General features: G+C 43.0%; 1 protein-coding gene across 1 annotated transcript in view; it reads right to left on the bottom strand.

Moving 5' to 3' along the window:
- LOC136373303 (nipped-B-like protein) overlaps window positions 1-17,870 on the bottom strand; it is a 182,364-nt gene that overhangs the window by 115,680 nt on the left and 48,814 nt on the right. The window contains 4 exon segments of the mRNA XM_066338198.1: window positions 1,645-1,700; window positions 1,703-1,804; window positions 12,420-12,570; window positions 13,509-13,609. Coding sequence (XP_066194295.1) covers window positions 1,645-1,700; window positions 1,703-1,804; window positions 12,420-12,570; window positions 13,509-13,609 — 410 coding nt within the window.

Raw genomic sequence — 17,870 nt, 5'->3', positions numbered from 1 at the left:
CGGTACCATGATCAAGCTCCAGACAATCAAAACACTCCCTAACATACGAGAGGTATCTAAAGTCTCTCCTTCCTTGCTGATCCTTTATAAAGACTTGTAGTCATCCATTGCAGCATTTCAGTCATGCAAGTCATCCCACCATGTCTCCATGATCGCAACTATGTCATATTTTCCCTACTGCACCATGGCTTCCAGTTCGTCCTGTTTGTTGACCATACTGCGTGCATTGGTGTAGATGCACTTCAGTTGCATTTGCTGATAATAAAAACTGGGAAGAGTGGCTCATACACCTGTAGGCTGTGCTGCCATCAGTGAGACCTTGATAGGCTGGAGAATTGGGCAGAGAGAAGCCTAATGAGGTTCAACAAAGGCAAGTGTAGGGTCCTGCACCTGGGGAGGAATAACCCCAAGTACCAGCAGAGGTTGGGAGTGATCTACTAGAGAGGTAGTAGTTGGGGGATATATGTTAATTTAATGCCAAGAACAGCTTCTAATTTTGAAGAATTTGCATTGCTGAAGCAGACTGAGAAAAATACCTGATGAGATTGTGGTATTATGATATTTCTTCAATACAAAACTCTCTTGTTTAAGATATTACTTCTTAGCTAATATTTTTCATCAGCATAATTCTTTCACTTAAAAAGAAGACTAATAAAACTAATAACTCTCTTAGAGTATCAGTGTACTAATCCCTGTAAGGAATTTAGGTAGCTTGGTGTTATCAATACTCTTGTTGAATACACAGTTGTTTGCTTCCACAAGTTAATTTAGGAAGACAAGAGTTGACCCTAGTTTTCATAAGGTAAATGAAATACATCTTTAAAAAAAAGGTCAAAAAAGGCCCACTTGCCACCAGGTTTGATCAATTTTCTAACTGTTGTAGGCATCACTAAGACCACACAGGCCAAAGAACTAAAATGAAAAAAAAAATGAAACTTAAGTGCTGTCCCCTTGAGAGGTGTTAAGAGACTGTGCCAAACTTGTAAAAAAGAGTCACAAAATGCTTCATCCACAGGATGAGATGCTCATAAGTAAGTGAAGAAGTTGAAAACACCATGGAAAAAAGTTGCTGACTTTTTTTCATTTATATTCAATACTTTAGCAAAATTTCTCCCACATGAACTAAAGTCACTGGGAAAACTATAAATAACCAGGCCATAAAAGCACATAACAGATCTGTAAGAAAAAATGTTAAAAGGATTTTTTGCCTTTCATAACACTACTATATTACTGAATAGATTATGTAATTGTCTCATCTAATTGACAGGGGAACTCTCAAAAGACACGTTAACTATAAACCTTATTTAGAATCTAGTATTGTTTACATCATATATGATGCAATAATTGCAGAGACTCTACCATCTCTTTATAATAAACTCATGAGTAAGACTTTTTCTTTTAATACTTTCATCAGAATCAATGTTACAAACTGTTCCAAAGTACAGAGATCTAGAAAATCTTAAAACTTGCACATTAAAATTGCACAGTTGAGTGCACTCATCTGAAACCGAAATATATTTTCAGTGGTTTTATACATCAATAGTATCCTCATAACATATCTGACTTTTAAGGTAGCTAAACACATACTTGCTTTATCATAGTAAATATTTGCTTTACCATCATAAACTGATCTAGGTAACATACATCACTACTTATCCTGTGCACCATCTGTAGATAGTCTTCATTTGAGCCATGTCTAGATTATCAGCATGATGATTGGCTGAATTTCCAGACAATTGACTTGAAACTTTATTTTCATGGAGATTCCTCATCCCAGCTGTGACAATGGGACTGGATACTGAAGCTGAAATACAGAAAAATAAAAAACTATACCAATATATTCACGCAATCATTAACTCTAAAATATCTCAGAAAAGGCCATAATATTAATGAGTTGGATGCAATACATCTAAGATTGGAACAAGAATCCCAACTTTCTTCACTGCATCCTTTTTCCACAAATACCTTGAATAAAATTAGTATCTAAGTGTGGAGTCCCTTGTGCCATTGAAGGAATTTCCAATACCTTGCCCTGGAAAAGTGAAGATTACCCCTCCCAGTTGTGACAAAAAGCTTCGCCCCCATGGCTCCTTGCAACATTGTGCAATCTTTTCTTTGGGTTTCCCAAGTCCATCACCCCTCCATGGTATCCCCTTTCCCTGTTTCCCCATTGGCTATGGGGCCTGGTGTCCAGCTCCTCTCTTCCCTATGGTCACTTGTCCCCTGCCCTGCCCCCTTGTACCACCCACGAATCTAAGAGACTATATAACTGAGAGAAACCACATGATCTCTCTCTTTGGCTCCAGATTTCACCTTCGGCACATGGAATAAACACTTGCTGGAAATTGATTTGGGGCTGGGAGCCTTCTGCCTCTCTGCTGAGCTAGCCTGGTAACGTGTGTGGTTGTGTGAGCTTGATTGCTGCCTGAATACTTCTCAAGCAGTTTTCTCTACTGGAGAGACTGACTGGGATCTATAGGTCGTAGCTGCACTCCAAAAAGACACACTGTTACAAATGGGGCATCCACGTGGTTGCTTGAACCTCAGAGCTTGTCATTAGCTCTCTGGCAAGTGTTTCCAGAACCTCTGGTCTGGATTTAAGCCACTTTCAGGTACCACCTGATAAAATTCCAATTTTCTGGAACAATTCTCTGGGGGGAAAAACCACCAACCTTCCTAGGATAAAGGAAACTGGTTTCCTTCCACATAACTTCAATGTGATTCCCGTTTTTTTTTTTTTTTTGACCCACTGGAAAGGGTTGAGTATTTTGGTGAAGGTCTTCTTTTATATTTTTTTCTTTCCTTTTAAGTCATGTGGAGGGAGAGGCTCCATGGGGGTAAACTATCCTGGAGCAGCAAGAAGCTTTTTCCCTTGTATATATGCCCTTGTTAGAATAATGCTACTTTCTCTAAACGGGATCTAAAACTTCTTTTTCATTGGATTTTTAATATATTCCAGGTGTAACTTCTGTCTCCTATAGAATTTTGGGATAAAGTGGGAAAAACTTTATATACTCTCAGGTTCAAGGGGAATTTCGTGTTGGGAAATTCTATCCACTCTACCATTCTATCTATGTTCTATTAAAGAGTTGGGAAAGGGTTCTAAAGTTTCTAAATCTCCACCCCAGCTATCTTGTACCTACCCCCCGTTCCTCTCACCCCCTCGGGAGGGGCTGAAAATAGAAACAGCTTATATTTAGCTCAGGATTGCTACTAGCTTCCTGCTATTTCCAGCTCCTTCCTACCCGATTTTGAGGCTAGTGCTGGCCAGGCTAGCCTTGATCTCACCTTTCACCCCTGCCCTAAACCCATTTACCCTATACTTCCATCTTCTTCTATAGAAATGATAAAGTTGGCCATGTGGCTGATTCTACCGTTTTAAATGATTTGGTGCAAATTTTACCTTCCTTACTATCTCAAAATGGTGTCTGGGACCCCCTCAACCCTTCCCCTCCCCACCATGTAGCCATGTTCCGCGACAGGCCCCATCCCCAGGTGGGCATTCCCTCTGGGGCTGGCCTGCCCCTGTTACACCCTCTCTGTACTGCCCCTCCCCGCCCCTGTGGTGGCCCCTCCCCCTGTGCTGCCCCCCCCATGTCCACCCCCTCTGCGGGGGGCACTGCCCTCAGGCCCGCCCCCGTCTCAAATTCCCCAGCTCCTACGGATCCCACCCCCCTCGCCTCCAGGCCCTGCCCCCGTGCAGGGTCCTGTTTCTGCAGTGGGAGCTCCGTCGAGGCAGGGGCCGCCCCCATCACCGCCCCACGCGCTTTGGGTTTCCCTGCTGCCACTCCCCCCCTCCTGGTGCCGCTCCCGTTTTGGGTTTCCCCGCTCCTACCCCTCCCCCCTACCCCACTCGCCCGCACCAGACCCCAGTTCCCTGCCTTGTGCTATTACCTCCTCAGCCCTAACCTGTCCCCTCCTCAGTGGCCCCCCACCTGTGCCTTCCCTCACAGCCCTGCTGGAAAACTCGGGTCTCCCTGTGCCGGGCCCGCCCCACCTCCTGCCAAGCGCCAGTGTCCCCCTCCCCCTCGGTTTTGCGGCTGTTCCTTCAGACCCTGCCCCGACCCCACAACTCCCCCCGCTGCCATGGTTCCCCATCCCGCGAGACACCTACCACCCCCCCCTCACAATCCTAACACCGGACCTGGGATTCAACCTACTCGCACACAACGCAGTTCACACACTCCAGTCACTGGAGCAAGCACCGAAGCTTCTGTGCTTCAGTTAGCAGCTCCCCTCCTTTTCTTTAGAAGGGAGTAATTATTCAGATTCAGACAATGAGTTTCAGGATCACTGGACAAAGGTTAAAAAAGAAGCAGCTCTGGATGGAAATTGGGAATTTGCTGAAAAATTACAAATATTAGCTGCTCCAGTTACATACAAAAGGGGCAGAAATCCTAAATAGGACCCCATACCAATGCAGCACTTATGTAAAGTCTCAAAAGAATATGGGCGAAATTCATCATATTTTAAAAATCTCTTAAGGTAACCTTTCAACACATGTACTAGTCCCCCATGATATTAGGCATGTTATGTCCCTCCTTTTAACATCTACAGAGCTTCTTCTCTGGGAATGAATTTGAAAAAAGCAACTAAAGGCATTATTAAATAATTACAAAGGTAAACCTGGCCGAGCCCACTTCACAGTAGAACATCTCAGTGGAGAGGGACAATTCGATAAACCTGAAGATCAGGCCCAAGATCTACCCAAAGCTGTGTTAGATGACATTAGTAATGCTGCCCAAAGTGCCTTTTTCCAAACACCAGACGGTACTACACCACTACAGAGTTTTTCTGATATTTGCCAAGGGGCAGATGAAACATTTATTAAATTTATAGATAGGTTAAAAGACACAATAGACAAACAAGTTGACAACCCACAGGCTAGAGAGGAACTGCTCAAAAAGCTTGCAGTTTCCAATGCAAACACTGACTGTAAGAAAATCATAAGAGGACTTCCCTCACAGCCAGAACCCACCATACAGCAAATGCTGGAAGCTTGTACACGTCTTACAACCACAGAACACGTAGTAGCTATGGCTGTCAGTAAAGGGATAGCTGAAGCCTTTGTTGCACAGAATAACAAATATGAGGTGCTATAGGTGCAGTGATGAGGGTCACCTCAAAGTTGAATGCCCTAATAGCTTCTCACAGATACACCTTGCCAAGGATTTTCACTGTCCTCAGTTGCAATATCACCAGCAGGTACAGCATAAGCAGCAGCAAAAAAACTTCCAGCCGAGCCAACACGGCAGCGCGCAATGACAGCAAATGCCCAGCTGTCTCATCCCTCTTTTCCCAAAATCTTGGAGCGTCAAGGTACCAAGAAATTATCTATGACAACATCTACGTGCAGGAACAGCACAGGCTCTCTGAGGCATACTATCGGGTCCAGTCAGGGACAAGGAGATCACTGGTAAGCGCCCTTTCCATTGACCTTGACGATGAAGGACAATACCAGATTCCAACTGGTAAACATGGACCTCCTGATGGGCCAAGAGACATTTTGATCCTAGGAGATGCTATTAAGGGACCAGATGCCTTACAAGTAATCCCGAAGTACAAACTGGAACCAGGGCAAGAGATCACTGTGACTGTGGCATGTTTAGACCCCCGCGTTTGATTGTAGGCACACCTATTGCCCAAGCCTTTCTTGTACCCTCCTGGACTGATGTTTTGCCAGAAAATCACACTTTTTTTGAGTAGAGATGTCAGGTGAGGACTGACCTATAATAGAGTGTGGCTTGTCTAACCAAGGTCTCAAAGTTTCTCGTCCAGGGGTGGCAGACACCGGGTCAGACTGACTTTTGTGGCTCAATCCAAGTGGCCACAATGCTAGGAGCTAGTACCAGTCAATGCAGTCATCTCTGGGATTGGAGGAGCTGCCACCTCTATGCAGAGCAAAAGGTCAATTGTCATTGAAGGTCCAGACGGTCAAATTGCTACAGTAAGACCTTTCGTATAAAGCACCTGCCATTTTATGGGGCAGAGATGTGTTGTCACAATTGGGAGCCAGGTTAGAAATCCCTTCACAACCACGGGATTTTTAGCTGAGGCCGCTGTTGAGCACCTGACCCCACCACTCATATGGAAATCTGACGAGCCTATTTACATAGAACAGTGGTCCATGACAGAAGTCAAATTAAAGGCGCTTGAATCCCTGGTAGAGGAGCAATTAGCTAAGGGCTGCACAGTTCCATCCACTAGCCCTTGGAACACCCTGTCTTTGTCATTCACAAACCAGGCAAAGACAATGGAGGCTCCTACAAGACCTCAGGAAAGTAAACTAATCCTGGAGGACATGGGCTCCCTTCAGCCTGGCCTGCCTTCATCTTCAATGCTCCTGAGATTGGAAATTGGCAGTCATTGATATTAAAGACTGTTTTTTTAATATCCCATTCCATCCTAGAGATGCTCCAAGACTTGCATTTACAGTGCTCTCAATTAATCGACAAGCCCCTGTAAAAATATATCAATGGCAAGTTCTTCCCCAAGGTTTGAAATGCTCGCCCACCATTTGTCAAATGTATGTTACCTGTGTTCTCTCACCTATTCGAGAAAAGTTCTCGGATGCTATAATTTTTCACTATATGGCACTACTAATTTGCACTGAGACTGATAGTTATTTAGAGACTGTTCTCAAAAAGACTATTCAAGCCATTGAGGAAGCAGGATTTGAAATTGCTATGGAGAACATCCAGCGCAGCTGTCCGTGGACCTACCTTGGACTCTGGATCAGCGAACAGACGATCGCACCCCAGCAGATTACCATCAAGGACAATTCAAGGACCCTGAAAGACCTCCAGCAACTCTATGGCAGCATAAACTGGGTGTGTAACCTGATAGAGATCATGACAAAGGACCTTGCACTGCCTTTCAACCTCCTGAGAGGCCCTGATGACCTCGACTCCCCACGGACCATCACACCTGAGGCCCAGGAAGTGATCTGAAAGGTATCAGAGGCACTGTCCACAAGACAGGCTCACCGTGTTGATCCTGCACTGCCTTTCCAATTCATCGTTTTGGCTAAGACACCCAGGTTTCACGGCTCATTTTTCAGTGGGATCCTACTCTGAAAGATCAGATCTTAATAATAGAGTGGGTTTTCAGATCACACAAACCAAACAAGACCATCACAACACCCCAAGAGCTCATGGCTCAGCTTATCATAAAGGCCAGAGCTCACCTCAAGACCTTAGCAGTGTGAATTCTCATACATATACTTTCCAACTACATTAATCAATCTAGAATATGTATTCCAAACCAATGAACACCTCCAGTTCGCCCTTGACAGCTATCCAGGTCAAATCTCTGTCCACTCTCCAAAACATAAACTATTCACATCTTGTTTTAATTTGGTCCCAACTCGTTGAAAGTAGAACCCCTCTAAAGGCACTGACTGTGTTTGCTGATGGTTCAGGGAAATCCCACAAGTCGGTTATGACTTGGAAAATCCTAACTCAGGAGTGGGAATCTGATGTCCAGATTGTCCAAGATCCCTGCAAATTGCAAAATTGACAGCTGTTGTCAAAACCTTTGAGAAGTTCAAACAACCTATAAATTTAGTCACTGATTCCGACTATGTTGCTGGCATAGTTGAAAGGGCAGAACACTCCTTATTAAAAGAGGTGCCAAATCCAGATTTATACAGACTGGTCTCGAAGTTAGTAATTCTCCTCTCCCACTGAGAGCATCCATATCACATCATGCACGTAAGATCACACACCGATCTCCCGGACCCATCACAATGGCAACAGGAGCTGACATTTTAGCCATGGCAGTGCAAACTACCTTACCAGACATCTTTAATTAGGCTAAACTGAGCCATCTTTTTTCATCAAATACCGGCTCTAATCCGTATATTTAAAATCACGAGAGAACAGGCAAGGGTATCATGGGTTCCTGTCCAAATTGCAAGGATTTTGCTTTACCCTCCACAGGGGCTGGGGTTAACCCCCAAGGGCTCGAAAGCTTACAATTATGGCAAACATACGTAACACATTATGCAACTTTTGGGAGGAAAAAATACATTCACATTCATATCTCCATAGACACGTTTTCTGGGGCTATCTTTGCATCAGCCCTCAGGAGAAAAAGGAAAGGATGCCATCAGGCACCTCCTACTTGCATTTTCCACCCTGGGCATTCCCCAAGCCATCAAATAGACAATGGTCCTGCTTATGGCTCCAAAAATCTCAAAGAGTTTTTAGATCAGTGGGGGGTGAAACAACACTGGCATACCCCACTCCCCAACAGGGCAATCCATTGTACAAAGCTCACCGCACCCTGAAGAGTCCTTGATCAGCAGCGTGGGGGTGTTGAAACACTATCAAACATAGAAAGATTATGCAAGGCTCTTTATGTTATCAATTTTCTTAATAACTCATTTGAGCAGCCAACCCCCCCATTGTCAGGCACTTCTCTAACACGAGTAGAGCTCAGCTCTCAGAAAACCCCTTTGTGCTGATTAAAGACCCTGAATCCAAGCAAATAATGGGCCCATTCAAATTAATAACATGGGGGAGAGGCTATGCTTGCGTGTCCACAGATCCTGGCCCAAGATGGGTTCAGGCAAATGTGAAGCCATACATTGAACCCCTAAAGGCACACCTACAGACACTTCTGAACCTCAGGAACAACAAAAGACCAAACTCGGGAGGCGTGACGAGAAGAAGAAAAAAGAGTATGAAAGAAAATATCCATCACAAAAAAAGACGACCCTCTAGCACCACAAAGGACCATAAGACTGTCTGCTGAACTTCATTCGCAAAATGTTTTGCACAGCTACCCCTTTTTATTGGTCTTACTGCTACCTTTCTTCAGTTTGTTGCACTGTTATCCCCTTTTGTTTTCCCATACCCTGCCTACTCAGTATAGACTGGGGGGTTAAGGTGGGAAGATAAGAGAGGCTGAGAAAATTATAAAGATCTAAAATTTATCTTTTCAGACTCACAGATCAACTCATCAACCCCAAGTATCCTGCCATGTCTCCTGTGGCAGGAAATCCCCAGCTACTCCAAATAGGACTCTGCATGATCCTCACATTCCATCAGCTGGTGCATGGATCGTCCCCCAGCCAAACCAGAACATCTGGGTGACACTAGCCAAGATCTTACAGCAGGTCAATCTATGCCTGTCAATGGGCAGTGTGGACAATCCGCTGTCAATGTACCTGGTGGAGTTCCCGCAGCAGCAAATGAATACCCATACGTGGATAAGAAACCGAATCCGGTAGACACTTGGGACAGTGGACCCAGATCCTAGCGCAAACACCAGAGGAACCCCAAGAATTAGAGCTGTTGGGGTCCTCCAAGGCTCAGTACTGCATTCATTTTCAATATCAACCTCCTAATGCACTCTTGACCCACCTTGAAGTCATTAGGTCCGCCCATGAAAAGGACATAACCCATTCAACAAAGATTACACCCCCCTAAATTGGTGCGACTACACCAACCCTACACCTTCTGTGTCCTCACTCCATCCCAAAGCGCTGCCTTGGGGAGTGTTTCTTATCTGTGGAGACCGAGTATGGGCCAGGATCCCCTCATGCCTTCAAGGGGGCCCTGTAGCCTTGGCCAGCTTACTACCCTTTCCCCAAACATAACCTTCCTTCAGAATTGGAACAGAAAGGGAAATTGGCACGCCAAAAGAGGTCATATTCTGAATTTGATGAAAATTGTGACAGCCAATTTATTTTGGAATAAAGGAAAAAGGGTCGTGTCTCCCTACTTTTACCTTGGGTGGCTGCAGCCAAGGCCCGCAGTGAGCTTTCTCACCTGGAATGTTGCTTAGTAAGCAGGCAAATGCTACCTCTGCTGCACTCAGTGACCTTCTTAGTGACACTGAGATTACCAGGCATGCAACAATTCAAAACTGGGCCGCATAAGAGTATCTGCTGCTTGCCCATGGACATGGCTGCCAGGACTTTGATGGGATGTGCTGTTTCAACCTCTGCACACACTCAGAATCCATCCACGCACACATCCAGAAGCTGAGAGCAAGTGAAGGAATTAAAGGTTGAGAACTCAGACTGGATCAGTGAACTTTTCGAACACTGGGGGCTGACAGGACGGTTCCATCTTTTGTTAAAGGGATAATTTTGATTGGAATCATTGTTTTTATCATTTTGCTTGTGTTTCCCTGCCTTGCTAAGTGTTTGCAGAAATCCATTGGGGAAGCCTTCTTAGTTAAAACAGAGGAGTTGTGGAGTCTCTTGTGCCATTGAAGGAATTTCCAATACCTTGCCCTGGAAAAGTGAAGATTACCCCTCCCAGTTGTGACAAAAAGCTTCGCCCCCATGGCTCCTTGCAAACATTGTGCAATCTTTTCTTTGGGTTTCCCAAGTCCATCACCCCCTCCATGGTATCCCCTTTCCCTGTTTCCCCATTGGCTATGGGGCCTGGTGTCCAGCTCCTCTCTTCCCTATGGTCACTTGTCCCCTGCCCTGCCCCCCTTGTACCACCCACGAATCTAAGAGACTATATAACTGAGAGAAACCACATGATCTCTCTCTTTGGCTCCAGATTTCACCTTCGGCACATGGAATAAACGCTTGCTGGAAATTGATTTGGGGCTGGGAGCCTTCTGCCTCTCTGCTGAGCTAGCCTGGTAACGTGTGGGTTGTGTGAGCTTGATTGCTGCCTGAATACTTCTCAAGCAGTTTCCTACTGGAGAGACCAACTGGGATCTAGAAAGGTCGTAGCTGCACTCCAAAAAAGACACACTGTTACATCTTGTTGGGGGTTACGTTTGTCCCTTTTTTCACTCTAAAGAATTTTTTTCCCCATAAGTTACCAAGGAGATCTTGTGTTGGATACTTAAGAGTACTTACTCAAACAAAGAAGTGGCTGAAACCCGGTTGGGGAGAGGTTAACTGCCTTCTCTGATAAGAAGCCAACTGTTAAAAACTGGGTGCTCAGTGTTGCTCAAATGGTCAGTGTTGCTTATCTCTGGTCATTGTTCCACTACCCCCATGGGAACATCTTCTGTTAATGGACCATTAAAGCTCACCAATAACATGACACATTACATCATACTATTGTAAGATGCTCTACCCAGGGAGGAGGAGCCAAACCATCTTCACTCAGATAAAAGGAGCCACAAGTGTCACCAGTGATTCAGTTTTTCCACCGGATTCCTGGAGGAAGACCAGACCCATCTCACCATTACTGGACCCTTTTTCTACGGAAACCATCTCTGCTTCCAACAAAACCACATCTGCCACTCCAGAAGGGCTTATTTGGACAGCTTCCCACACCCTGACCAACCAGGCGTCAAGTTGTATTCTGACTCTGTCAGGGTTTTCTAGGATTTCTTGTTTGTTTGCTTATTTTCTGTACTACAAATTGTATTTGTTTATATCCCTAGTAAAGGACTGCTATACCTATTCAAAAAATCTTTGCCTGACAGCCTTTTAATTGCAAATTTATAATAATTGGAAAGGGGGGAGGGGCTTAGGGGCTTACATTCCAAGGAGACTCCAATCTTCCCTGGCAGATACCTGTCTATCTAAACCAAGACATCTAAGTTTAGAATTTTCAAGAGACTCTTAAACCTAAATTACATGTACAGATTAGCCACGCTTCACTCCACACATCTATCCTAATTACAGTCAGCATCATACTCGGTTATAGAAAACTTTATTTTCCTCTTATAATATGCATTTGCTACCTTTAGTAACTTTAGTAATTTCCAAGGTAGTAACTTCCATGATATATAACATTACATACAGAACAGCTATATCAATTCTAAGCACACTGGTAAACTTTAGGAACAGATGTTTTAAGAGTCTAACAAGAATTCTACTTCCAAGAAAGGATAATGCCTAGATACTAAACAGTGTTCATGTTGTTCAAGACTGTTTTTAGAAAAGGGGAGAACAAAGAAATCCATTCATTCTGCAGGTCATCTCTGCCAGTTACTTCATGCCTTGAGTATAATTCTAGCCAACTTAGCCCAGCTACAATGCAAAGGTTTGGTGAGGTTAAATAAGCTGGCAGCAAAACTTAGATTACACTGGCAAAAATTATGTTTTCACCAATACAGATAAACAATTGCCATAGCTAGCAATAAAAAGTTTTAGTTTTTTTTTTATTATTTTTTCTATTCTCATGTATATGTGACAACTATGCAAAATCAGTACATAGAGGAGAAGCATTAATGCCAAGATCACTGGTTCAGTTCCTATATGGGCCATTCACTTATGAGTTGGACTCGTTCCTTCTGGGATCTTTTGAAATAAATTAATACTACCACTGTACAGTCTGGAAAGCAAAGCTTAAGCATACACAAAAAATTCTCTACCAGCTCCAAGATTTACATTAAGCATGTGCATCCTTCAAAGAAATCAGAGAGCTGTGAACACACACATGAAGGTAAAGCTGACAGGAGCTAGGGAATAAATAAGTAATCAGACTTACCTTGCTGCATCTGAGGATGTGGTGTATAACTTGGAGGATGTGAATATGGCATGTATCCTGCAGGACTCTGAGGAGCATATGGACTAGGCACCGGACTGTTCTGTTGTGCCAAAAATCTGTTACCAGAGCTTGTTTGTGGTGGCACAACCGGCTAAAAAAAATGAAAAGTTGGAAAAAGTTGGAAAAAGTTGGAAAAGGAAATTTATACAAATTTCTTATTTCTTTTAGAAGACTGAGGAGCTGGAGGTGTTTAGTCTGGAGAAAAGGAGGCTCTAGGGCACTACTGCTGAAAGGAGGGTAACAAGCGACAGGACAGGAGGAAATGGCCTTAAGTTATTCCAGGGAGGCGTAGATTACATATCAGGAAAAAATTCTTACCAAAAGGTTTGTCAGGCACTGGCACAGGCTGCCCAGGGAAGTGATTAAGTCACCAACCTGAAGGTGGTACATGTGTCACTTAGGGACACGGTTTAGTAGTGGACCTGACAGTGTTAGGTTAATGGTTGGACTTGATGATCTTAGAGTCTTTTCCAACCTAAATGATTCTATAGGTACATGCTACTTGATGACACTCAACGTTTGAAAAGGAACCAGAAAGTTGATGAGAAAGCTGATGGAAAGACTGGCCAAATTACTGGGCCTATCCTCCTCTGAGCAGCCTTTTGTATAACTGTTACAGCAGTATTCCACGTTTTTACAGGCCTTCTTTCCCATCCTTCTGTCACCTTGGTAATGTTATACATGCTGGAACACATAGTCTCTTCTCTCCTGTCCTCCTGCCACAGGGAGAGAATAGCTGAAGGGGTGTCAGGAGGCAGGGGTATTATTTTAGCAGGAAAGAAAGTTTGCCAAAATTATGTGAGGGACGGACAGCAGGGAATCCTGACTAATCAGAATACAAAGATTACTCACTAGCAAAAAGATGTTGCTTTGTCAGCTGAAGAAAACTCACCCTGCTGTCAGACATGCAAAATATATCCTGACACTGATCACCTTTCATTCACATACTTGCAACAAGAATGTGACTGTCACTATAGATAGAATTTACAGTTTGCTGCCCATCCCACCCCATTTAAAAGACAATGTTACCTGGATAGGGCTATGTGAGATAGGGGTTTGTTGATAATTAGAAGATGCAGGACTACCTCTCATGGAATTCTGAGAAATATTAAACTGCGACATCATCATCCCTATTAAGAAGATAGCAGCATTACTTTACATGCATTTCTTTTTAATCAATGAAGTCTCTCATTTCAGAAATTATTATATACAAAGAAATTATAAACTTTACAAACATTGACATCTTCTACCTACAACTGTTAGAAAACATTTTTTAAATATTGATTTCATGTAAGATGTCCATTTTTACACCATGACATAAAAGAATGTTCCCTAAAGGAGTATTATTTCAATAATAAATATCAAGGACAGTTCCCTCCTCTGTTCCTTAGCCAAAAACCTGCTAGTAAATAGCAACATTTTATAACAGGTCATATACTCCACACCCCAGACTTGTGTGTGGAGTACTCAATGTGTCAATAAGATTTGGAAACTTCACAACAAGTCAGAAAAACACCAACAGAAAACTATCTCCCATTTTTAGATTCAAGTACAACAATCAATCATCTCGGGCTGAGTGGTACAAGATATTCTCCCTGCTCCCCTAATGCCCAAGTGGTTCCTTTCTACCCAGGGACAACAGCTTTCTATTCCACCTCACCACTCTTAAAAGGAATGTTATCAAAGAAGGTGCTGAAATTATTTCAGGTTGCAAAGAACCACCAATATCCCATCTGTAGTCTCCAACAGCCTGTAGATTCCCACAGTCATGCTTGAAAATTCAGGACTTGTGCTAGATGGCAAGCCACAAGTACCAATGGGCCTGGAACTAACTTGCATCTTTTTAAGGAAGAATTTAATTAATCTCTTTTGTTTTCTCTCTTCATACAGATATAAAGAATTTCTAACCACCACCTAACACTGGAAGTTGAAATGGTACAGGTACAAAAGAACATATATGACTTTTAACCAGGTGATTTTAATGATAGAATTCAATGTCTTGAAGCTAAAACAGCATCAGATTCACATACACACTGCAGCTGGGAAGCCACAGCAAGTGATCCAAAGCATGGGTAAAAGCACATCAGCAACGCAAATATTTAAACCTAAGTTTAGATAGATGGCTGACTAATCCAGAGCGCTTGTGAGTCGTCAATCTTTGCATTACTATCACTGATTTCAATTACTGCAATATTCACACAAGCAAAGCTAGTTTCAGAAATCCTCCGTCATCCTCATTTCTCTTCCTCTCTTCCCAACAAAGAAGTGATGGAATAATCTCCCAGGTTTTAAGCCATTACTACCTCCTGGTAGGTATGAAGTGCTGCATTCCAAGTATATTAGCCCAGACAAACTAGCCCAGAGCAGGAGTGAAATTCTCATATTGTGCTGGAAAAAAATAAATTAAAAAAAAAAAAAAAGAGACCTCCATACTTTAGTACAGAGGACATTTAATTGTCCAGAGTAACAGAAGTGGACTCCTCAACTCCTGGAAAATTTCATTAAATGAACACTGGTTGCCTTGCGTAGAGGCAAGTGAGGAGGAAACTCCAGAGGTGTTGGAGGCAGCATCTGGCATGCTCACTGCCCACTCAACTCTCACAGCCATACTCACCACAGCTAGGTAGTAGTTAGTCAAACTACTAACCCTTAACATTCATGTACAGAAAGCTGACAGAATGTGCCAGTATGAGTATGAAACTATGCAGAAGTTTCATTTTATGCTTAAAACAAAGACTGCACTTTCAATACACTTGAAAATATATCTCTTTTTTCCTCCGTAAATTTAAAACATGCTTTTGTTTTTAAAAAGTATGACAGATAATATAAAAAGTAATACATTTTAATGCCATTTAACAAGCCTTAAACTTATTCTGTGACAGGACAGTTCTCACCTCTTTATCTCTGTTAGGGAGACAGTCTAGATAACTTCAAAAAAACCAACCCAACAAAACACCCAAAGTCCCCAGTGCCCATCCCCCTCACCCCACTAAAACCCACCAAACAACAACAAACAACAAACAAAATAACACCACCACAACAGTGTCTCTAAAGTTTTCAGACAGATAACAAGTTTATCTAGTAATGATGTAATGAGGAAGGAGTAAAATAAGCCCAACATTTAGTCTAAAAGAAGTTGAAATTAGTCTGTGGTCATTAACACTAAAATATCTTCTTGTACATTTTTACATTGTTGTTCATATTTACTAAGCGGTAGATTATGGTTCCACTGTGCATTCCATATCTTTAAATACTTCAGAATTTCTTTAAATGCAACTTTAATTTTGATTGTTGGTAATGCTCAGTTTTGAGAAAACATCATCCTAGTAATAACATTCACACAATCACAGGATATGGGTCAGGTTGGAAGGCCCACAGTGGGTCATGTGGTCCCACCTCCCTGCTCAGAGTCATCCCAGAGCACATGGCACAAGATTGTGTCCAGATGGGTCTGGAATATCTCCAGCAAGGGAGACTCTACACCCTCTCCGGGCAATCTGTTCCAGTGCTCAGTCACTGCCCAGAGAAGTTCTTCCTCAAGTTCAGGTGGAACCTCCTGGGCATCAGTTCCTGCCCATTCCTCTTGTCCATTGCCGGGCCCCACTGAGCTGAGCCTGGTCCATTCTTTGACCCCTCCCTGCAGTCACTGACAGACATGGATAAAGTCCCCTCTCAGCTGTCTTCTCTTGAGGTGAACAGTCCCAGTTCCCTCAGCCTTTCTTCCTTCATAAGAGAAATGTTCCAGTCCCTTAATCATCCTCCTCACAGCCTCTGCTGGGCCTGCTCCAGGAGCTCCATGTCTCTCCTGTCCTGAGGAGCTCAGAACTGGACACAGCCTTGCAAGTGAGGAGAGGGAAGGATCACCTCCCTGACCTGGTGGCGATGATCTTCCTAATGCATCCCAGGATTCTGTTGGCCTTCTTTGTCACAAGGGCACACACTTGTCCACCAGGAATCCCAGGTCACCCCCAGCCTGGACTGGTGCCCTGGGGTTGTTCTTCCCCAGGTGCAGGACCCTGCATTTACTTTTGTTGAATTTAAGACAGTTCTTCTCTCCCAAGTCTCCAACCTGTTGCAGTCCTTCTGAAGGGCTCTACAGCACTTCGGGATATTGGCCAGCTTTGTATCCTTAACATACACTCCCAGTCTTGATGTAATTTTTTGGGCTCAGAAAAAAGGGATATGCTAAATCCAGTTTAGCATTCCTACTGCCAAAGAATATAAAAACACAGCTCAAGATCACAAAAAAGTCTTGTATGATTAAACTGTATTACAGGATCATGCATGCTTAAGCAAGGATTGCTCACCAACAGGCAATTTTCAGTTAAATATACATTCTTATGGAAAGCATACATCTACAAAGTTTTTCCCTTTTACAGGTAGATACACATTTTAATTCTTCTATAGATGAAAAAAAAATCAAAGCAACTGATGCTTAGGGAAAGATGCATAAGATTTTAACCCTCAAAAATGCACAAGTAAATAGTTTAAATTGAATTTTAAGTCCTTTCTGCATCCTAAGCTATGCTGTGAAGACTAACCTATTGCAATGTGGTATCTTAGCTGATCTTCTAACAGATATCTGTAGCAAGGATCCCTGACTATTAGGAGATCGGACAGAACAGAAGACATGTCTAAACCGATGCGACCATTATGTCAAATTCCCGTTTATTCTCAGCCTGCAGCGAGTTATATAGGTTCACTACATAGTTTACAGTTACAGGCTATACAAAGAATGCAAACAACCCTTATTTATCCAAGTCTTACGGTGGCTAAAGTGTCAAAAATACAATTATACATTTAGAAACCCATTACTTCCCAGAACACCTTAATATAAACTGTGAGTTTTCTACTGCGCCACAACTATGAATTTCTACCTACGTCACTGTGGCCTGGCCCACAGGCTCTGCAGGCCAAAGGGCCCAGTTTGGAATTGCTCACCCTTAATCAATCCAAATATAACACTCTCTAAAAAAATCCCAACTATTCCTCTTTTTTCTTTTTGAGCAATTTCAGACCAAGTCAGAGGTATAACTAATTATTTTTTTGCACACCTCCTACAGCCTTTCATGATACTGCAGACCAGGCTCAATCTCCACAAATGAGAAAAATTCCTGGTGGCAGTTTTCTTGGAACACCTGTCAATGGTGTCACAGTGCTCTACCGACTGAGCTATCCAGGCTGGGTCATCTATCCAAAGGAAATGTAACAATAATACATAGAAAGTTGAATGGTTATCTATTACTAAAATACTATCTTGTTGTCCCAGAGTCTGCAACAGCTGAAAACTTTCTCAGTAATGACCTAGATGTCCTTTCCCGGGCAAGGTTCTCAGGTTCATTCCAAAAGTTGGTTCAGCTGTCATATTTACAGGGTCAAATTGTCAAGTCA

The sequence above is a fragment of the Sylvia atricapilla genome, chromosome W (genome assembly GCF_009819655.1).
Source record: "Sylvia atricapilla isolate bSylAtr1 chromosome W, bSylAtr1.pri, whole genome shotgun sequence".
In the NCBI taxonomy this organism is placed as follows: Eukaryota; Metazoa; Chordata; class Aves; order Passeriformes; family Sylviidae; genus Sylvia; species Sylvia atricapilla.
Note: the sequence above shows the minus strand (reverse complement) of the source record. Positions and strands in the feature narration are given on the sequence as shown.